This window comes from Ochotona princeps, chromosome 7, assembly GCF_030435755.1.
Source record: "Ochotona princeps isolate mOchPri1 chromosome 7, mOchPri1.hap1, whole genome shotgun sequence".
Taxonomy (NCBI): domain Eukaryota; kingdom Metazoa; phylum Chordata; class Mammalia; order Lagomorpha; family Ochotonidae; genus Ochotona; species Ochotona princeps.
The window spans coordinates 13,218,692-13,242,588 of record NC_080838.1 but is presented as its reverse complement, the minus strand read 5'-3'; the positions used below and the strand labels follow the sequence as shown (position 1 = coordinate 13,242,588).

The window sequence follows — 23,897 nt, the reverse complement described above, 5'->3', positions numbered from 1 at the left end:
TGGGTAGCAGGTATACAACCACTTGAGCCACCATCTACCATTTCCCAAACAGAAGCTGAGCTGATAAACTGCTTACGTAAACGCAGACAACCCAACAGGGATGTGGTCATTCCTAGGGACATCTTAACTGTTCTACCAAATGTCTGCTCCACACTCACTTTTTAAAAAGATTATTATTATTATTTTTTACTTATTTGAAAGACACAGAGAAACAGCAAGACAGACAGAGAGAGTCCATCCACTAGTTCACTCCTCAAATGTGCAAATAGTTTGGTCAGGGTTAGATCAAATTCAGATGCCATGAACTTGGCTCAGGTTTCCTACTTTGAGGACAAAGATACACATAGTGCTGCAATCAGCTGCTACCTCTCAAGGTGTGCATTAGCAGGAAGCTGGACAGGACAGGGAAGCTGGATTTGAACTTAGGCACTCTGTTATGTTCACGGGCACTCCAAACAGGTACCACACCACAATGCTCATTCCTCCCAGCAAGTACATTTTTAGATATGTGACCTTCATTATTTATTAAAGAAAAAAGCTAATTTATCCAAAATTGATATTTTTCAAAGGTATAATATGTTAAAATGTTCACAAAAATGCAGAATAACTGAGGCCTTTTTAAAAAAGATACTTGATATAATATTCAATAACAGGATAAAACAAAAGTATGTTTAATGACATCTGTTCCATTTTAAAGTCACCTTATTGAACGATACATCATGAAATCAATAGTTGTACATCTAGGAAATTTACCAATGGAGCTCTCCTCCACTGGTGTGTATATTTTAATCTGTCTCATGTGGGTATCTCTTCCGTTTTGGTGATTGGCTAGAACAGCAATCTGGATCATGAACGTGCGCGTTGGCTTCTTATGATTATCAGTTAAAGGAACATGTATCCAGCCACTTGGTTCCACCAATTCAAGTTGCTGCCAAGAAAAAAAAGCTGGATTATGCTTTCATCCAATGAATAGCAATCAGAATGATGAATGTATTCTACAAGTAACTTACAATGAACAGTTTGCTTTCTGAGAGAATGTCATTATGACAATATTCATCATCATTTGAATACTTTTTTGTTTACATAAACTTGTACAAGCTATACAACATTAGAAAGTATGTTTCAGCAGCCTTTACAATATGTGAAATTTTTGTATGATTAAAAAATACATATCTCTTATAACTATTATACATTTATTTAGGTTGTTCATACAAATAAAGCATTATGATGATGCTAAATGATACTGCTATCAACAAAACACATAATTTCTGGTCCTACATGTTCAGAAATGCACGATGCTGTTACATAAAAAAATATCAAGTTTGTTGTCAACTAAATGGGACTGAAGACAGTTCTATATCTATGACTTGTTTGAACTTGGACAAATTACCCACTCTGAATCATATTCATAAAAATGCAAATAATATCTCATAGGATATTAGAAAGATTAAATAAGATATATACGTATAGAAGTAAGCGATAGCTCTAAGTTGTATGAATAGCGTATTGGCATCTGATTTTGGATGGCAAGTGTTAGCGAGGCAGAGGCGGATGGGGTCTATTCCCAGGCAAGAGTTACAGAGAGGTTGGCAGTGAATACATTGCAGAGGACACAGAGACAGCATGGCTGCCTGGCAGTGGAGAGACTGGCCACCGGAGATCCGAGTTCTTCAGCTGAAAGGTGAGATGAATGGCTGACAGAGGCAGGTGACACTCTCTGACACAGAAAACTAAACACCAGCCTAGACAGAAAAGGGATGTTGCCGCAGATCTGTGTGAGAGAGGAATACACAACTCACTTCTCCTTACCCTTACAGAATGTATAGATTGGTGGGAAGTGGGCGTCATCTTGCTGGAGGTCCAGATTGACCATCAGAGCCACCAGATTAGTGTGGGGGACTCTGAATATGCAGTGACCTGGATGTCAGCCTGGGTTTGTGTGAGCAAGCAACTAGCTTACCATACCATGGGACATCCACTTAACCCAAACAGAGAACACAATTTGAAGTTTCTGTCAAGAAAACAGGTCCATGACTGGCTACCCTATTAAGCCACAGAGACACACTTCAAAATTAAAAATCATTAGAGGAGAAAAACCGCAAGCTCATATTGAAATGCCCAGTAAAAGGAGAAACATAAGCAACATGATTGAGGAAGACAATATGACTCACTAAAAGGAGCACAGAAAAACACTTCAATCTTAGAATGCAAAGATGAAGAGATAGAGGAGGTGCCTGAAAAAGAATTCAAAGAATGATCATAAAGCTATTCAGAAACAATGAGAAGCAAATGCAGGAATTAAGAAATCTTACACAACAAGAACAAAACCTTTTCCCGCAAGATGAAATGTTAGAAATGAAGAATGCAATATGTCAAATAAAAAAATAGCAACAGACTTGGAGAGTCAGAAGAAAGAATCACTGAACTAGAAGACACATCTCTGAAAGACTCTCATTGAGACAAAAAGAAGAAGAAACTACAAAAACCAAAAACAGTGCTAAATACCTATGGAACATTATTAAACAGCCTACAAAAGTATCTTGGGAGTTCCTGAAAATGCAAAGAAAGAATGGTTTCTTCAATATGGAAACCAAAGGGATATCCAAGTACAGGAAGCACACAGAACTAATAGACAAGACCAGAAAAAATCTACACCACAGCATATCACAGTCAAGCTTTCCACAGTAAAACATAAGAAAAAATTTAAAATATGGATGAGAGAACAGACAGGTTACCACCAGAGATTCTTCAATCAGACTTACAGTTAATTTCTCTCTAGAAACCCTACAGGCCAGGATAGAATGGAGAAACATAATCTTTAAGGAATAAGTTCACGAAGAACTCACTGTAGTAAATACATATTTACTACATATGTACACACCCAATGTCAGAACGCCTGCTTATTTAAAACAACTGTTAATAGGTCTAAAGGGAGACATGGACTCCAATACAATAATAGTGAAAGACTTTAACATTCTACTAACATCAATGGACTAAAACTCAAATAAGAAACAACAGAGCTAACTTATACCACTGATTAAATGAACCTAATATATAGCTACAGAAATTTCATTCCACAGATGCAGAATACACATTCTTTCCAACAGTTCAAGGAAGCTTCTATAGGATAGAATGATAGGCAATAAAGTGAGTGTCAGCAAACTCAAAAGAACTGAAATCACACCGTGTAATTCCACATCATGACTACTAGGGAAGAAAACTAGAATCAGCCACCCAAGACATTGCAGAAAATATACAAACACACGAAGACTGAACAACAAGGCTACTGAGTGAACAGGGGACACAGAAGACATTACAAAGAAAATTTTTAAAAATACTAGAAATGAGTAAAGGTACCAGCAACATATCAAAACACATAAAACATGAGACACAGCAAAAGAAGTGCCAGGTTCATAGCAAATAGTGTTGGCATTACTTGCACCCAAATAAACAACCTATTAATGTATCTCAAGGATCTAAAAAAAAAAAAAGAAAAAACCAGTAAACCAAACCTAAATTAGCAGAAAGAAATAATCAGAAGTAGATAAACAAAACTAAAACTAAAAAAAGATACGTAGGATGAATCAATCAGTTTTTTCTTTGAAAAGATTAACCAAAGTCAAAAACAAATAATGGAAAAAATTTAAAAAGAAAAAAATTAACCAAAGTAACCAAAGGGAGAGGACGCGAATCAATAACATCAGAGATGAAAAGAGAAATATAACAAAGGACACCACAGATATACAAATAATCACTGGGAGGAAGGGCTGGTTGGATGGCTAAATAGGCTGCAAACGCCAGCATCCCATTTGAGTGCTGGTTCATGTCCTAACTGCTCCACTTCCCATCCAGCTCCTTGCCTGTGGCATGGAAAAGCAGTCGAGGACAGCCCAAAGCCTTGGGATCCCCACCCATGTGGGAGACCTGGAAGATGCTCCTGGCTCCTGGCTTCAGATCAGCTTAGCTCACATCATTGTGACCACTTTGGGAGTGAACCAGCAGATGGAATATCTTTCTCTTTATCTCTCCTGTCTCTGCAAATATGCCTTTCCAATAGAAATAAATAAATATTTTTTAAAAATCAGAACAATCATCAAGAGTTAGTAGAAATACATAGTAATTATCTTAAACTACTATAAATGCACACAAAAATGGAGTATCTAGAGGGAACATAAAGATGGACATATTCCATCTACTGAAACTGAGTTATGAGGACATCGAAAATCTAAGTAGATCAATTAGGCTACTACCAAACCTGTCAAGAACTAACTTCAATTCTTTAAAATCTATTCAAAACAACAGAAACAGATGCAATCCTCTCAAACTCCTATGAGGTAAACATCACTTATATCTCAAACCAGAACAATGTGAGACAAAGAAAGAGAATGGTAGACCAACACCTTAAACGAATACAGCTGCAAAAACCCTTAACAAAATATTAGCTCATACAGTCCAACAACACATTAGAAAAATTATTTACCTGGACCAAGTGGGATTTATCTCTGTTATACATGGTTCGGGATATGCAAATTAATAAATGTGATATATCACATTAACAAGTTGAAGAATCAAAACCATATGATTATCTCAATAACTGCAAAGAAAGCATTGATGAAATAAAACACCCTTTCATGATAAAAATCTTCAGTACATTGGGTACAGGAAGATCATTCCTCAACACAAACAAAGCAACAAATGAAAAACTCAATGTCAGCATCATATGGAAAAAGGAAAAGTTGGAGGCATATCCACTAAGATCTGCAATCAGACAGGGATGCCCACTCTCACCAGGGCTACTCAATACAGTCCTGTATATCTTAGCCAGCAGCATTAGGCAGATACAAACAGCAACAGAAAACAATGCTGTCACAATGAAGAAAGAAACCTAGCAATATGCTACTAATGTATTTTACTTCAAGGACTATGCCTAATTAATTCACATTCAAATAAAAACAAGCTATGTAGTATTCTTCATATATCCATTAAAACATTGTTGGGCTCCAAGGTTATTTCTGCAGCATAACTACTGTGAATAGTGGTTTCATAAAAGTGCAAACATAGATAACCCTTTAGCACTGTTTTAATTTCCTTCAGATATATATATATATCTAGTGGTTGAGTTTCTGGTTTATAGAGTAGCTCTAGTTCTGTTTTTTTGATTTTTATGTAAAAGGCAGTGAAGCATAAAGGCAGTAAGAAAAAGAAAACCCCACTTTTCATAGGTAGTTGTTTTTATATTGAAAGATTATTTCCCTTATATTACAGAATAAATGATTAAATATCTCTCATCATTTTTTGCTTATTTCTCCCTTTTTAAAAAGATTTATTTTATTTTTATGGGAAAGATAGATATACAGAGAGGAGGAGAGACAAAGAAGATCTTCGTCCAATGGTTCACACCCCAAGGAGCCACAATGGCCAGAACTGAGTTGATCTGAAGCCAAGGAGCCAGGAGCTTCTTTCAGGTCTCCCACGTTGGTGCAGGGTCCCAAGGCTTTGGGCCGTCTTCAACTGCTTCTCCAGGCTACAAGCCAGGAGATGGATGGAAACTGGGGTTGCCAGAGATTAGAACCAGTGTCCATATGGGATCCCGGCCCTTAAAGCGAGGACTTTAGCTACTAGGCTATCAAGCTGGGCCCTTGCTTGTGTCTTTATAAAACATCCATGGGCCTGGTATGATAGCATAGTGGTTAAAGTCCTCACTGGGATCCCACATGGACACCTGTTCTAATCCTGGCAGCTCCACTTCCCATCCAGATCTCTGCTTGTGGTCTGGGAAAGCAGTTGAGGACGGCCCAATGCCTTGGGACCCTGCATCTGTGTTGGAGACCCAGAAGAGGCTCCTGGTTTTGGATTGTCTCAGCTCCAGCCATTGTAGCTGCTTGGGGAGTGAATCATCGGAAGGAAAATCTTCCTCTCTTTTTCTCCTCCTCTTTGTATATCTGCCTTCCTAATAAAAATAAATAAATCTTTTTTTAAAAAAAGGCATCCATTAAGACTAACTGAAAATGCGTAAGTCAAAAGAGCTGACATGTTTGGTTTCTTTTACTAATCCAGTCCTAAGGAATTACTAAGTTTTAAAATGTTAGTGTTTAAGTGAAGATAAGCATAGAAAAATAAGTATTGGTAACACACACACACTCATACAGACACACAAAATGGCAAACAAATCTCTCTGGTTATAGTCAGTTTCTTCACACACAAAATAAAGGGAGTGGAGAGAACATCATCCATTGTCTGCCTCATTCAGTGAGTTCAAACAAAAGAAATGGTATAAAGAATGCTGGGCCCACAAAAATGTCAATATCCTCTAAAACGTATGAAACTACTCATTTACATGGCAAAACAGAGTAAAAGATACAACTATGTTAAAAATCATGAGATCAGAAAATAATCCTGGATCATCTGGGTGGGTTCAGTGCAAACATGAGAGCAAAAGGCAAGAAAGAAAGAGATGTGAGTGTGGGGGCAAAGGTTGGAGTGGCACAGCTACAAGACAAGGACGAGGGGCAGCCTCCTGAAGACTGGAACAGGAACGAGACACTGTCTCCTGGAGTCTCCAAAAGAGAATCCAGCTGGCTGAATGCTGATTTGGACACACAAGACCATTTGGATGATTTAAAAAGAAAAAGATTTATTTGAAAGGCAGAGCAACAGAGATAAAGAAAGAGAGATAGAGATCTTTCATTTCCGGGTTCCATCTCTGAATGGACACATGGGCAGGGCTGGATTCATATGAAATGCCAGCATTGCATTAAGCATCTTAACCTGGATTATGGACCTCTAACTTCTTTTTTTTTAAAATTTATTAATTAATTACATTGTATTACGTGACACAGTTTCATAGGTACTGGGATTCTCCCCACCCCTCTCCAAGCCCTCCCACCATGGTGGATTCCTCCACCTTGTTGCATAACCACAGTTCAAGTTCAGTTGGGATTCCCTCACTGCAAGCATATACCAAACATACAGTCCAGCATCCTATTGTCCAGTCAAGTTCAACGGCTTCTTAGGGAGACCCTCTCTGGGCTGAAGGCAGAGCCAGCAGAGTATCATCCCGATACTCCAACATACCATCAGCAATATAAAAGCTCCAACATACCATCAGCAACAATCCAGGTACGATGAGGCTGGTGCAGAGACCACTGATTGACATAGTCCACCATAGAGTCTTTCCTTGTCCAGTATTTCGCTGCCAACATATAGCTGAGGTGGTTGATTGATCTACTCCATCTTCCATCTTTTCTTGGTTAATGTTCTGATTCCTCCATTTTGATTGAGGGGATCCCCAAAGAAACTTTGAGGTGTTCCCAGACCAGGTTCCTATACGTACTAGCAAGCACAGTGCCCACCACAGTCCATCACCCCGATCAGCTGGTGGTTGCAACTGCTGGGTTGGTTCTATTCTTAGCCCTGACCTCCACCGGAACCAATGAGTATTGCAGTCCATCCTGGCTCTGCCCATCACACACTCGGCCCTCCCTTAAACCAGTGGGAGGTGTGCTGGTTGGGTGCTGCGTTCCTAACCGGCACAGGCAGGCTCACCTTGGCATTTTGTGTTGTGGACTGTTTTTATCACAACTGAACCTGGCCCGCCCCCACCCAGCTCCGGCGCTCGGACTTGCCAGTGGATGACGCGAACTGACTCAGCCTGGTCCGCCCCCAACCCGAGCCAAATGTATGCCAGTGGGACACTTTCCAAAGCCTTTTCTGGGTTGTTCACCTCCATGCTTCCTGATGGACCTCTAACTTGTGTGAATACATTCATTCCATACATTTTATGTGAGAAACAATGTCCTAAGGCTGTTTTATTCACTGTTGAACAAAATGGAATGTATTTCAAAAAAAATTACTTAAGGAAGTACAAAAGATATCATCTAAGTACACTAGCAATTGAACAATCTTAAAATAGATCAAAACACTAGCTGGTGGAAGACTTTCTCCCATAGGCCATATATATTAGGCCTCAAATCCCAGTTACAAGTACCTTTAAAAAGACTGAAATGATACCATGTATCAGACGACAAAGGAATAAAACTAGAGATCAGCAGCAAGAACAGTGGAAGAGCCACAAATACATGGAAATTAAACAGCACACTCCTGAATGACCAATGAGTAACAGAAGAAACCAAAGAGTATTTAAAAAATTCTTGAAATAACAGAAAATGAGAACACAACATATCGAAACTTGTGGGAAATGGCAAATGAAGTATTCAGAGAGAATCTTACAGCATTATGTAATCAACTTAATGAAAAAGAAAAATAACCACAAATCTCCTTTAAATTCTGTGTCGAACTTGTAATCACTGAACAATGCTGACCAGTGAACACCAGTTCATGCAAAAGCTAAGGCTCAGGGCTTGTCTAGCAGGATCATATCCTATTACCTGACATGATGATGGATCAGGAAACGGGTCACATTAGGCAGAGCCATGACATCAACTAGCACACAAGAGAACCATATCCGGGGGTAGATTCTGTGGGGGATGTGTGGGCCAAACCCCGTGGAAATACTAGCCCCACTGGATAGCTCAAGACTTGAGGTGGTGATGGACTAAGCTAGGTGTGATCAATAAGCCTGCCATCACTGACAGGTAAAGGAACCCACAACAGTATGAACTGGTCAAGGCAGCAGCATTCAAATGGGCATCCTGAATAGGGTGTGGGGTGGGCTGGGCTGCAACATTCATCAGCTCATACATGGCCAAATGGAAGGCCAGACTATGCGGGACACTGGCCTAAAACCCAATGGCATGTATGAGAACTGGGTCTGGGAGTGGGTCAAGTGGAGGAACTTGGGAAACTCCTCTGGCGGGTCATAGCTCCCACTAGTGAACACATACATGGTCCAGACCTGGAGGTTGGACAAACTGGGCCAAGTAGCTCCAATGGTTGACTAATGTGTGAGTTGGTAATGGAACGGGATGTACTGGGCAGGACTGAGCAGACCTTAGCCCACAAGCAAAATTAGAAATCAGGATGGAACGCAAGTCATGCCGAGCTAGGCTCTTGCACCTACTGGTCTGTGTGAGCCAGTGACGCTAAGACACAGTGTCTAAGGCAGGGGTTGGCACAGGTGAGGGGCTGTGCCAAGCTGAGTCAGAGCAACCACTGGCATGCACACGATCTGTGGCTGGGAACAGGCCCAGTTGGGGAGCTAAGAGGACACCCTAGCTGGGTGGAGGTTCCCACCAAGGAGCACAGGGCTGGAATTAGGGCTGCATTCTGATCAGGATACGATTGTAGTCTCACTTAGCACAAGTGTGGACTGGGATTGGACACACCAACCCGGGCCAGACTCCAACACCATCTGGTGTTCTGGAGGACCAGGGTAGATGTGGGACAGACTAGGCTAGGTCTCAGCCCCTATTGAACCTTTTGTGAGCTGTGATTTTTCATCAGTAGCTTTCTCTACCAACCCAACTGCAACAGAATCAATCTTTCCAAATATGCTTGACTACTGATTTCCATGCTCTTTTTTCTGATTGGTTAACTCTGATCCCTTTTTTACCTTCATATCATCCTATATATAAGCATGATAATCAACCCTTTACACACTGAAATCCAATATTGCTCTCCCACTCTTTTACATTTTCTGAGGTGAACAGGAGGGAAAATCTGACAAAAAGCAATTCTGTCTATTCCACTTCTATTAGATAAAAAATAATGAACCATACTGACTGGTCTCACATATTCAGGAGCATGCAAAATTCCTACTATATTCTTTTAGAAAATTTGCTTTCAATGTCTGGGACAGCTGTTTCTGATCTCAAATTCTAGTATCTACTCTGATCTCTAAGTTGCTACCTTATTCCACTAATAAATCAGAAGCAATCAAAACAGAGTATATCATTAGCTATTATACAGTAAACAGGCTCTTCACCTTTGAAGCCAGTTCTTCGATTAACTCAAAAGGGCCAATCACTTCTACTCAACCAAAAACACTCTTCTCACAATAAACAACCTCTTCCTCAAAATAATCTCTCTCCCTCACTGGATCACTATTGCTAGCAACCAAAACAAAATGAAACAACAAGAAAAAATCCAAGCTGCAGTATTTATCATTTTAAGAGGAAAAAGTAAAAATATTTTTCAATCTTACTTCCTCCTCTACTTTTTGCTTGAATTCTCTTGTTGCTCTTCATAAAAGAACTCTTTGAAAAGTTGCACCAAAAGTCTTCCTCTAATTTCATCTGCTACTCTATATTTATCACTTTCCAATCCAAAATTTGGTTCTTCCATTGAAGCGGACCTTGTCACAGTGATTGGTAATCTGCACACTGCCAAGTGAACGTCCTCTTGGAATAATTTGTTAAAGTTATCAAAGGTAATTGTTGGACCCTGGGTTTTACTTAACGATGTAATATATTTTAAAACTTAGGATATTTTGCATATTTTAACTTAAATACATGGTTTGTTGTACAAAATATATTACATGTTTTACTAAAGATAGTAAGAGAATTTAAATAACACAGAAAGTAACAGATATAGATAAATGTATGAGTTAATACGATTAAAATGTTAATGTTAAACTAGATAGCCTATATAAAACTATGTTTAAAATATACCTACCTTGCTAAGGTGTCAGTACTATCCAAAAGAATCTACAAACTGAACACAACTGTCACAAAAAAATCAGATATTTGTTGTGAAAAGAGAAAAACAAAGTTCAGACACAATTTTCTGATTTCAAATCTTACTGCAAAGCCACAAATAGTCAAAATAATGTGGTACTGACATAAAGGCAGAAAAGAGACAGTAGGGCAGAATAGAGTCTAGAAATAAACTTCTATGTTAAAAATCTTGCCAAATATTACACACAAATTGAAAGCCTTTTACTTTTGCTAATCATGTGTTCCTTGCAAACGAGAAACAGGTCAACTACTTGGGAGTTCCTTCATGAAAGCTGTCCCTTGTCCCTACTCTTATTTCTTCTCCTTCACTGACCACAGCTCGGGGCTGACAAACTTCTGTAGTAATTCCAAAAGAGAACTCTCAACACATGCAGCAGAAACTTCTAGAATTTTAGCCACCCTTGCACTTAGAACGGAACAGAACTAGTTAACAGCAAGGATGACCTAGTTCTAGAGGAAAAAGAGTCTAACATGATCCAAAAGAAACTTCAGAAGTTCCAAATGTGTTAAAAGGAGGGATGCCACAAAGGCAGCTTGACAAGAAAGCAGCCAACTCAAAGGGCTCCCTGTGCAGAGCAAGCTCTTTGCCCTAGCGAAGAAGGCAATACCTCAGATGGTGACTTTGAAAATCAGAATCGGTAACCCTGCTACAAGTGGGCAAAACACTCACAAATGCCTTGCAAGTCAGAAAAACTTTCTATTCAAAACTTCTCCAGAAGGAGTTCCAAAGAGAAACTATTACACATACAGCTTAAGTCATCTTAGTTACCTTTTTAAGGCAAAACCAAAAAGAGCTAGACAGAGTGCTCTAATAGTTGACATGAACAATTCTGAGTAAATTTGAAGTCAACATCCATTTCAGAACATGTCATCAAATGTCAAGATGGTAAAAACAGAATAAGCAATCACAGAATTCTTTGGACTACTTTCCAGGTTAATCACATTAACTGTTAACCATAATTAAAGATTAATATGTAAAAAATGCACACCTGCTTATTAAAAATTCACAAAAAGTCTATTTTAAATTCTCTATTATGTACAATATAACAATTGTGTTGTAGAAAAAGAAAAAATCCAATCTAAGTAAGGAAGAGATGGTTAAAAGAATGTAGTGCGGTGAGTCTGCCTGTCTGACCGACATCAGGTCAGACAAGCAAAGACCTAGATGCACATTTAACTTCGACAACTTCAAATAAATAACTTGCACTTGCTAAACTTCTATTTCTCCGTCTATTACGATGAATCTTATAAAACTGTCATCTGTGTAGGTTAAGGGATAAAATTGGGATAATTTTATTCCTCTATAATTGTCACTTTTCTCGCAGGAATATTGTAAATAGTAAGACTACATAAATTTCACAATAGCAAATCCTTGTGATCCTCTCTAGTTCAAACCTTCCGATCCTTCTTACAAAGTCCACGTAATCTTAGAGAGAGGAAGTGTCCTTCTATAGTGGCCTCTGTACCATTCCCATCTTCAAAGATCCTTCCAACCCCTCCCCTCTCTTCCCTGTCTCAGTGGGGTCTATTTCTTCAGTGTTGCACTCCTCACACGCCTGCCCTAGAAATACATTCACAGCAGAGTTTAATTTGCATAAGTATCCTATCCCATCTTTTTTAAGTTCCTGACATCAGGTACCTTAAGAGGTAACGTGCCACTAGGATAAAATTACCTGAAGTTCAGCACTTTATTAAGAAGTCGATTTAGCTTAGGGTTCTAGAGGTACAATGATAGTACGACACTGGAACACTTGTCCTTATGCTGACTTTACAGTAAAGGGCATTACTAGTGTTGTGAGCAGTACATTAAAAAGATGGATTCAGGGAGGCAGCGGCTCTCTTCTTAACAACCTATTCTAGTCTGAACTCATTCAGTCCCACATGACCTGGACTGATCTTTTTTTTTTTTTTTAAAGATTTATTCATTTTATTACAGCCAGAGATACACAGAGGAGGAGAGACAGAGAGGAAGATCTTCCGTCCAATGATTCACTCCCCAAGTGAGCCGCAACAGGCCCAGTGCGCGCCCATCCGAAGCCGGGAACCTGGAACTTCTTCCGGGTCTCCCACGTGGGTGCAGGGTCCCAATGCATTGGGCCGTCCTCAACTGCTTTCCCAGGCCACAAGCAGGGAGCTGGATGGGAAGTGGAGCTGCCGGGATTAGAACCGGCGCCCAGTGGGATCCCGGGGCTTTCAAGGCGAGGACTTTTAGCTGCTAGGCCACGCCGCCGGGCCCTGGACTGATCTCTTTTAAGGGTTTTGTCGCCATGACCTAACTTCCTTCCAGCAAGCCCAGGTCTCAGCACCAGCACACAGGAGATCAAGCTCCAGAGATAACCCACATGCAAATCACAGCAGCTGATGAATCAACATTGCTCTCCTTTCCGGATGCAACACCTGAAGGGATGAGCAAGCGTACAAGGTTCTACAGGGGAAGTGCAGCACGGGATTCTTCAAGAGAAGCCACATGAAGAGCCTCTAGATTGCAAAACTCCCCTTTTAAACTCAAGCTTGTGGCAAATCAATGCTTCTACTGAGAATAACTGCAAAGAAAACATTTTAGAACAACATCATTTAGAGATCTCAGAGGGTTTCTGTAGTAATGAGGACTAGTGGAAGCTAGGATTCTAGATAGGAGAGAATGTTCAAGAGAGGGCCTTTCTATATCCACTTGAACCATGGGAGCATTTGTTGATTCTGGAAAGGGGCACAATGCTGAGAACTGCAATTCTGCCCAGGTAAAGGACTGATTATTGAAACACATAGTGCCATACTAATCATTTTATTATTTTTTTCCACAATAGACTCAATTAGAGCCTTCAAGGGATTCAACTGCACAGTCTATTTTCCTGTGAAAATAAGCATTACATTTTAAAGATGTCTATGTTGGAAAGCTGAATGATTAGGCAAGGAATCTCTGAGAGTCACTGCACAGCTCCTGGAAATTTTGCTGAACGGAGGCAGTGAGGACTAGGAATCTCGAATCTGCCAAGGGGAAGGATCAGTGAAAGCATTCAGTGGCCATACCCCAGCAGGGTTAAAGAACAACAGAAAAACCTTGCCAAAACTGCAAAGCAGACTCAACTCAGGAGGCAACAGGAAGAAAGATTCTCAATCGACCTGCCTAGAAGATGAAAATGAACTCTCATTAAAAAAGAAGAAATCTTGTAGGACAAATCCGACCAACAGAACGACATTGTGGGACACAAATGCAATGCATACTGACTGATACTATGGCATAGCCGACTAAGCTGCCACACTCCTTGTTGGGAGGTTGGCTCCAACCTTATCTGCTCCACTTATGATGGCGCTTCCAATGCAGCAGATGATGGCCTAAGTAGTTGGACCCCTGGCACACAGATGGGAGACCCAGATGGAGTTCCTGGATCCTGGCTTCATCCTGGCTGTGGTGGCCCTTTGAAAATGAACTGGGCAGAATCAATCAATTAACCAGTCAGTCTCTCCCCTTTCTCTCCCTGTCTCAGTGTGCGTGTGTGTTATCTCGCACTCTGTCACTCTGCCTTTCAAATCAGTCAAGCCATCCCTTAAAACATGTGAGCCATATATAGGATTTAAAAATTTCTAGTAGGCATATTAAAATGGAATTTAGTGAAATTAAAAAATTAAGTTTATATTTACTGTATCCAAAATATAATCAATTCAACATATTAGCAGTATAAAACGTTGTCAATATTTTTAACTGTAAGAAAGATTTTCTTATAGTATTTAATAGACAGGAATCCTCATGGTTAACATGATTAAGAAATAAAAAACAAAGATTAAAGAAATAAATGAAAAGATGAGGAATTTCATCTGAGAGCTGGAATATATAATTCGAGTTAAAAACAAAATACTTGCAAAAAGCAATTCATTAGAATGCTTTAGTAGATGATACATGATCCAAAAAGTAGACAAATTCCTAGAAAAACAAAACTGTTAAAGCTAGAAAAAAAATAGATAATGTAACATACTTAAAAAACCTCGTACAGCTACATATCAATTGATAATTTTACCAGTTGTACTGACTTCTTTCAGTCAATGAAGAAATAACATGAATGTTAAAAACGCTTACAGAGAATGAACAAAAACAACTGTTAATTATTTTTAGGCAGCTCACATAACTTTGTGTATAAATTTAATGATAAATTGTAAGAAAGAAAAATTATAGACCAATCTTTCTCAGAAACACAACCTGGAACCAAATCTAATACTATTAGAAAGGGGTAAGATCACTTTAGATATGCAATCAAGGTAATTCACTTTGTTAATAGTAAAAAAGAGAAAACTTGCATGATCAGCTCACTAGAAGCAAAAACAAATGAATAAATAAAAAGAAAAAACACCACAAAACTCACTAACTATCTATAGTTTTAAAACAAAAAACTAGGAAGAGAATTTTTGTCGCTGTCCTGCAGCAATGGGCTCGGTGCATGGAGCCAATAATACCACAGGAGGACTATGACTATGATGGTCAAAAGCCGAAGTTTATTAGTGGCATCAGACTTTATACACTGAGCGTCATATGGGATAAGGAGGAGGTATTGAGCTTATCAACAAAACCCATCAGCTGTTTCTGTACTCTTGTTTGGAACTCCTTTTGTCTTGTATACTCCACCAAGTGTTCTCATACACGTACTGTCCACTCAATTGTTCTTACACAAATGATATCCAATCAGGTATACAAAAGGTAGTTGTTGTCATGCAAATATTATCCAATCAACTGCAATCCTGTGCTCACTGACCTTCTAGGGTCATAATGTCCTCCTATAAATTTTCTTATTTTCACGAATAAAACAGATAAGAGTTCAGAAACCTACACATTGGCAGTCATCTGATTTCTTTCAAAGATAACTTGAAATGAGCAAAATTTCTTAACAGAAAGGAATTGCTCAAAAGACAAGAAAATGAAAGACATAAAACAAGAAAAAAAATTTTTTTAAAGAAAGGAAAACCTACAATACAATACAGGAGGTAGCATACCTAACAAATGTGAAACCAGAAACACAGAAGAGAGAGGAAGAAAATAAAAATTAATATATCAGAATGCCTCTCGGGCCTGAGGGACAGCACTCACTATCCAGCATAATTAAGGCACTGTGTACTGTAAAGCACAGTATCATGGAATTTCAGAATACCAAGTATAAAGAGGCACTAAGAGCTTCGAGAAAGAAAAACAGGTCACACAAAAAGCATCAGAAGTCAAGAGTGGCACTGTATTTTTCAACATTTACAATGAAAACCTTGAGGCAATGGAGAATGTGCTTAAAGTCTGAGGGAAATCATTTTCAAGTTAGTCTTCATACCCATCCAAATCATCCCTCAAGGATAAGATTAATATAAGGTTTTCAGTCATGCCAGGTTCCAACAATATATCTCCCATGTGGTATTTGTACTCCACCACACACATACACACACAAAATGAAGAAAACCAAAAAAGATGAAAATCTGGGATCCAAAATTTAAGGTGAATGAGACCCCCAGGACGAAGCTGATGGAAAGGCAGCCTGAGGGGTCTGCTGTGTTAATCCAAGAAGCAGATACTGGAAATGGGAGGCTTTCTTTCTTTCTTTGTTTTTTTTTTAGGAGAAATATTTGTGAAAGAAAATAAAAGAAGGAGCCAGGAGAGGCTGAAAGAGTGGCCAGACAGCAATGTGGGTCTGACCCAAGGGGAGGAAGGCAGCGAAGAAAGCAAGCCTGGCTGGACATGTGTTCAATCCACAAGCCTGCCGGTCAGAAGACTCCACGTCTCCCAGGCAGGAGCCTGCTTTAGTTACTGGCTGATCACATGGCCCTGGCAAGAACAATCTGGTGGCTTTCACAGAGCAGCAGCTGGAACCATCAGTAAGTTTACTCCTTGTGATCAGATCAGAGAGGAACATCCCACTGCCACCTCAGGTGACTTTTTAACATGTTACACTGTCTTGTCTAAAGGACATTTCCAAGTTGCCCTCCCTACTCTGTGTCTGTTTGGGGGGGAGCATAGGGAAGCATCTTCATGCAAGAGTTGGGGGGCACAAAGTAAAGCTTCAGCCAATTTGTTTTTGACACTCCTGTCAGGTAGAATGATTTATAGATCACACACACGGCCACCTTCCACTGGCTGACCTTGTTGTCCCATGGCAGCACGCAGGCCTCTCACTGCTCCTTTTTCCCAGGATCCTCCTGCAGCATGTTTAACTCCTGGGCCAGGGATACGCTTAACTCTAGATGAAGGGCACCAGCTTCTTCCGTAGGACATACACAGCTCCAGTGGCAGCAGTGAGGATGGGTGTCGATTCTGGTTGGTCTTCTTGGATTCTAGCTCAGGCTCATGACTTCTCGATTGTCTCTGTTCTCTACAACTCCACAGATGTCTTCTCATCAACTGTCTGCTCTGTGGGCTTCAAGCTTATTTGTTTCTTCAAATATGAAGACAGCCCTATAGGATTAATTTAACAATTTCCTACTTGCAGAACATAAAATCCCTGGAACATATTGTTCAGCATATATGATTCCACACAACAGTACTCTGATTCTCTGATGCAATTTTCACTGACATTCTGATAGGGAGCTGAGCTGGAGGCTAGAAGGCAAGGAACTAAGGGAAAACTGTGGGGCTGAGATAGCGCATATGGCTGTTTCAAGGAGACAGATAGTTGTATCATTTAGGCAAATGTCACACACACACACACACACACACACACACGCTACACTAGAAAGATAAAGAAATGGAAATCTATAGGAAGAAATGGTGCTGCAAAGCTAAATCTTGATGTTTTCTAGGTATATGTTGTCACATCTTATACATACAAACATTCCTTAGAATTACACACATCTACTATGTAAAAGTAAGGGCTAATGTGGTGGCATAGCAAACAAAGCCTAACCATGCAGCACCAGCATCCTATTTGGGGCACTGTTCATGTTCCCACAGCTCTACTTTCCATCTTGATTCTTGCTAATGTCCTGGGAAGGCAGCAGAGCAGGGCCCAAGTCCTGGGCCCCTGTACTGATGTAGCAGACCCGACTCCTTGCTGCAGCTCCTGGCTCCTTGTTTCAGATGGCCCAGCTTCAGCTTTTGCAGCCATCTGGGAAATGAATCAGCAGAAGGAAGATCTCTCTATCTCTCTTTCTAACTCCACCTTTCAAATAAACACCTTTTTTTAAAAAAATGAAATATAAAGGCAAATATCTCCCTCCCAAATGAGCTAAAATAACTGAGAAGATTACTCCCAAGGAATGAAGTGGTGGTCTGAGACAGGGAGGGAAGTGCTATTGTAACCCATTCATGTATTTAACCTATTGTACTTATTTTTACTGTAGAAAATAAATTAAAAATTACTATAATTGAAAATATAAGACTGAGTCAACAAAAAAGAGGGAAAGATCTGAAAATACCATATCTGAACTGCATCTAAGTTCAAAAACAGGAATTAAGCTATAGCTTAGCTGCACATGCACAGGCAATAAAGGCCTAACGACAAGTCCATAAGATGTCAGGGCAGCGGGCCTGGCATGGTAGCCTTGCAGTTAAAGTCCTCACCTTGCACGCCCAGGTCCCATAAGGGCACTGGTTCTAATCCCGGCAGCTTTGCTTCCCATCCAGCTCTCTGCTTATGGCCTGGGAAAGCAGTTGAGGACGGCCCAAAAACTTGGAACCCTGCACCTGTGTGAGAGACTCGGAAGAGCCCCTGGCTCTTGGTTTTGGATCAGCACAGCTCCAGCTGTTGCGGCTGCTTGGGGAGTGAACCAGAGGATGGAATCTGACTTTCTAATAAAAATAAAATAAATCTTTAAAAACAAAAAGATGTCAAAGCAAGCAAAAGCAGCGGAGTCTAAACTCAGCTTCTGAGCTGCACACACGGCTCTGTTTCTCACACTAAACAGGATCCTTAAGCTGTGTGTATGTGATAGAGAGTAGCTAAGCTCTAAGCATATAACTGAAAGAACTGCACAAACTCCAGACTACAGTTGCAGAACTTCTGCCGCAACATAGGAAGTTTGACTGATGCCATGTCCTTGATATTCCAGATAACAGAACCATACATACAAAATACATGACATCTGTTCCTTTTTTTGTAAGTAAAAAAGTACAAAAGAAAAAATATAAACGAAAGTTCATCTTTTACTTTAGAGCAAAAATAGAATAGAATTTGAAAAAAATAGAAATAGAATTTGTAGGCATAAATGCTTATATCTATATTTAGGTAAACACAAATTTAGACTTCTCACATGCTTGAATAATTAAGGAACAACAAACTGAAAAGTACACTGTATTCTTTTTTTAAAAATCTGTTTATTTTTATTTGATGATACAGTTTCACAGGCTCTGGGATTTCCCTTCTCCTCTTCCCGTTCTTCCCACCACCCTCAACCAAAAAAGAAAAAGTGCACTGTCATTCTGTTAGTATAAAGTTTGAACAATAAAGAAACATCTAAAACATAGAAAGAAGAAAGCTAGTATAATCAGTTCTGTATTGAAGAGATATGGTTATAGGTTGGCCTATCACCAGATTATAAGTCACTAAAAGATAGATGGAGATAAGGTTTTAGAAATCACTATAAACCCACTAAACAGTAACTCATTTAAACACCAAAAAAAATTGCTCTTTAAAACCCAGTTGAATTAGAAAGATACATGAAAATAATGTTCAGTATAGCAATGAAGCCTTTAAAAATACTATCACTCACTTAGGCTGCTGTGAAAAGGAGTGTTAAAATCTAAGGCAATACCTACACGCAGCAGGTGGCACAGCCAACAGATATTTTTGATTAAGAGACAACTCTTCCCAGAGTGAAAAATAAGTCATATGCAAAGAATCAGAAATCAAAAGTAGCACTGTACTTCTAAATATTTACAGTGAAAACTATGAAATCTTTAAAAATATGTTGAAAATTCTGGGCAAAAGCTAACTGCAAACTAAAATTTCATACACAGTCTACTAACTGAAAGATTCTTACTTGCAAGGTCATCACAATCCCATGGGGGTAATGTGTAAATGTAAAATTGTGGTTGCAAAACTGTAATTCGAATTAGTTAACAAAAGAACTCTGAATGGGACTGAGCTGAAAAAGTACAGGAATCATTTAGGAGTGGATGAAAGAGACATCCACCAGACAATTAAGGCTAACACCAGGAAAATTGTCTTACTTCAGGATTTTTAATTTTCTTTTTTTTTAAAACTTTTTCCATTTTTTAATTATATTTTTGACAATCTTTACATAGTTAATTAGGGTAAAAAGGTTCAAGGGCTACAGAAAAGTGGGTAAGACTATTATTTCCATATTGTTTCCTTTATGTATCTGAGGTAAAGGGGGATATCAAGGGAAAAGCCCCACCCAGTCTTCCACCCACCACAGGTCCCTGACGTGTGGCATATGGATTTTTAATTTTCTATGAGATAATAATGGTTAAGAACCACTAACACTTTCACAGCACTCTTTGTCAGACATGTTTTTAGAATTTTACCAGCACCAATTTATTTGAATGTTTCTCTTTTTGAAAAACATTTATTCTTCTTGAAAGAATTATATAGAGGAAGTAAGACAGAGAGAGCTCTTCTGTCTTCTGGATCACTCTTTAAATGGTGACCTTGGCCACAGCTGAGCCAGTCCAAAGCCAAGAACCAAGAGACCCCTCTGGGTCTGCAACATGCACGCAGGGCCCCAAAGACTGGGGCCATCCTCTGTTGCTCTCTAAGATCACTGGCAGGGAGCTGGATCAGAAGTGGAACAGCTAGGAAATGAACCAGCACCCATATAGAATGCCAGTGCCACAGGCAAAGGATTATCTTGCTACACCACCATACCAGTCCCCTATTCCAAATTTTCAATACTCCTTTAAAATACACTATTCCAAAATAATCTTCCTTTTATACACAAGAAATCTGAGACACACAGAAGTTAATTTTCCAAAGTTCACGGTCAAGTGGCAGAGTAAGAACTCAAAAGCCAGATGACTCCAAAGCCTATGCCCTTGGATGTTTATCAGTTCCACACTTGATCCTAGCCAAAACATGGAGAAATAATTGGATTTTTTTCAATTCAAAGAAATAAAGCTATATCCAATTACTGAGAGTGGTTAAAGCTTCTCACTTTCATATTATAGACTAAAGCACACCACTGTTCACTTTGTGGCCCTACAAATACATTAATTACCAAACGTCATGGCTGTGCTCCTTTCAAGCACCATTCACTAGCTGACACCATGGGCCAAGCACTCCACTTACTTTACTTCCAGTCGTTCTAGCACTAGAACCTTACTTTAAATGCTGGGCAACTGAAGCTCATATGCTACATAATTTATATCACAGTCATCTCGCCAATGAAGGAAAGACTCAAGGTTTGGAAGTAATCTTGCCCAAACACTGAACATCATGAAATAGTAGTCTTAATGTATCAATGTGAAATAAAGATGAGAGTATATTCTCAGAGGAGTGTATCTTGAGTAAATATTGACAACTCAAAAATCTCATGTATGCTTCACAGAGATGTGAGAATTTGGAAGGAAAGAATAAACTAGCTCAACTGTACAAAAATCTTGCAATGGGTATCGTTCTCTATTGGTTACTGTTCACAGAAATAAAGCACAACAATGAAATCATTAAAGTTCTGATACATACCTAGGCAAAGGTGAATATTCTTATACACCCATAGTTACAGTATAAATTAAAACTTAAATATCTCTAGTATTTGCAATAGGAGTTCCAAAACAGCTGATGTAGCTCTCCCCCCGCTCAAAATTGCTTGTAAGATCTATGATTTCCATAGGACTCATATTTACTGCACAATTAGTGTTGCTTCTACAGGCCCAAAAATACTTTCCCAAACCCTCATAACTTGCTGTCAAATGTTTTGAGCCAAATCTAGAGCATCTGTGTGAAGAAGAGTTACATGAAATTATACAAAATACTTTGGAGGGAGAAGCTATACATTTTATTTTACACGAATTTTTAAAAGCATTAAACTGACTCCTTACTTATGGCTTAGTCATCATGAAGTACAATTTCATTTTGATGTGAACTATCATCCTGTTGAGAAAAAAATATTAACTTGTTTCTTACAACTGCCATCACAAGTGAGCAGAACAAGCAAAGACATTTTTGCTCTATTCACACGCACCAACAACCAGCCCAGTGGGGCAATGGCCCTGTGCCAGGTTGCCCTGGGAGCAAGTAGGCTTCATGGCAATCAGGAAACTGAGGCTCTTGAGGCCTCTAGAAAACTTGGAGCTTTACTTCCCTCCCAGGAGGCAGAGGCAAGGTATATTTTGTTTAGATAACAACGTCTTCTATCCTCTGGACTGAAAGAAAAATTAAACCAACTAGAAAGAAGCAAATAAAGGAGGCCCTATAAGGGATCTTAGCAAGAGTCAATGTTCACTGGACAGATGTATAAAATCTAATAGATGGCTCCTAATATGTAGTTATCTCTATTCTAATGATCAGAAGCAGCAATGATTAAAAGTATCATACTGGTGCTGTGAAGTACAAGGGAGCATTTTAATTGATCAAGAAACTCTGAGGCAAACAAACTTAAAATTATACCTTCATGTAAAACTGGGAAAATGTTCAAAAGCCAGTTTGAGAAAAAAATGTATTTACTCTTTTATTAATGCCTACATGTAAAATTTCTAAGAAAAAACTAAATGATATTGGATAATTCCAAAAAGTTCTATGGGAGACTGTGGACAACTCCCATTTTTTTCCAAATATAAGCCTGAAGCTACCATTGTATGGTAAAAATTTCTTTTGTGTGTGCAAAAGTTGTATGTACATATTTGGGTTATAAAAGTATATGAATCTGTGTGTGCAGAAGTGTATGTATTTGTGTGTGTAAAAGTCAATATACTAGACTACATTTTGCAAGCTTGTTGCAGGAGTCTAGTATGATACTAAACAGAAAAATAGGAGTAAAAATAAGCTAAATGAACACAAAAATGAAAAATTATTGTGAGAGTCCAATATTTGGCATTATTTAAAGGTTCAGTTGAAAAGTTGGATAACTCAAAACAATATTGTAAAGGAGCCATATTTAACAATTTGAACTTCAAATGAGACATGTCATTATATTATTTTTGTATGTATCTAGCCAAGAGACACTCCACTTTCTAAATCAGACTTAGAAAAGCAAAATGCAATTTTTAAATCAGTCCTACTTCACATGTATTTTCAACAAAAGTTTATTTCTCACCTTCCATACTTTTCTAATTTCATTAATTATTCTACAGTCTGTGGACATATGAGCCTTTATTTCTGGATGTGCCACAGTACAACATCCATCAGTAACAATCTGTCCTATAAACAGAGAGCCTCACATATTGAAAATATAACAACCCACAAATGTTTCACTACACTCCGAAAGCAGTCTTTATTCCGAGAGCAAGTTTAAACAAAAATGACGTGTGAAGAGCAGACACTGATGCTCACACAAGCGCACTGCAGACAACCCAGCAGGCGCTCTCTGCTTTCTTTGGATTGTGCGTTAGAGTTGCTGGCACAATGGAATTTCAATACCATAACCGCTTATTTCTCTGTGTATCTTTAAAATAACAGGTAAAGAAAAACTGAACCATAAAAATAACAAAATAAAATGTTTTCAATTCTTCTTTCAAGCTATGTAATTTATAACCATTACACAAATAGAGAGGAAGCACAAGGGGAGGGGGCGGAGAAATAAAGTCATGTTCCAAAGGTTCGGTTTACAAGGACCTCACACAAAGTTTTTTTTCTGCAACTCTTACTAGAAACAGAGTTATTTGCTAAAATGCATGAGCTGCCAAGACTACGGTCCATCTAAAGCAAAATGCTTAAGATAGAAATAGCATGTTAACAATAAAAGGGGGGTAGAAATGAACATACAAATTTCTGTGAAATCTATTAAAATATGATAAAGCTTTGATTTTGATGTTTTTATATTCAAAATAATTGTAAAAGTAAAATATAGAACATTGTAATCAAACAAAAAGAAGTAACCAAACTTCAGACTTTCTAATTAAACCTTTTTCCCCCCTCTCTACGTTATTGGGAATTCAATACTAGTCTTGGTTCACATGATAGAACAATGGGAAAATTTTCCGAATGGTTGAACACTAACCCTGACAAGTGTGGAGAGCCAACTACAATACATTATATGGTAGCATAACCCGCCACCCACGTTGCTGAGAGAACAGCTTTCAAACACATGCACTGGGCTGTCAAACCCCAAAATCCCTTATTACACACTGTCTTTCTTACTCTAGGTGAAATATACCATTGATTCTTTCCGTTATAAATCTCTTTTTTA

General features: G+C 38.9%; 1 protein-coding gene across 1 annotated transcript in view; it reads right to left on the bottom strand.

Moving 5' to 3' along the window:
* Positions 1-483: 483 nt before the first annotated feature.
* Positions 484-23,897, bottom strand: part of ANAPC10 (anaphase promoting complex subunit 10) — a 70,259-nt gene continuing 46,845 nt past the window's right edge. The window contains exon 5 of the mRNA XM_012927838.2: positions 484-928. Within this exon, the coding sequence (XP_012783292.1) occupies positions 698-928 (231 nt within the window). The 3' untranslated portion in view covers positions 484-697. The remainder of the gene's footprint in view (positions 929-23,897) is intronic.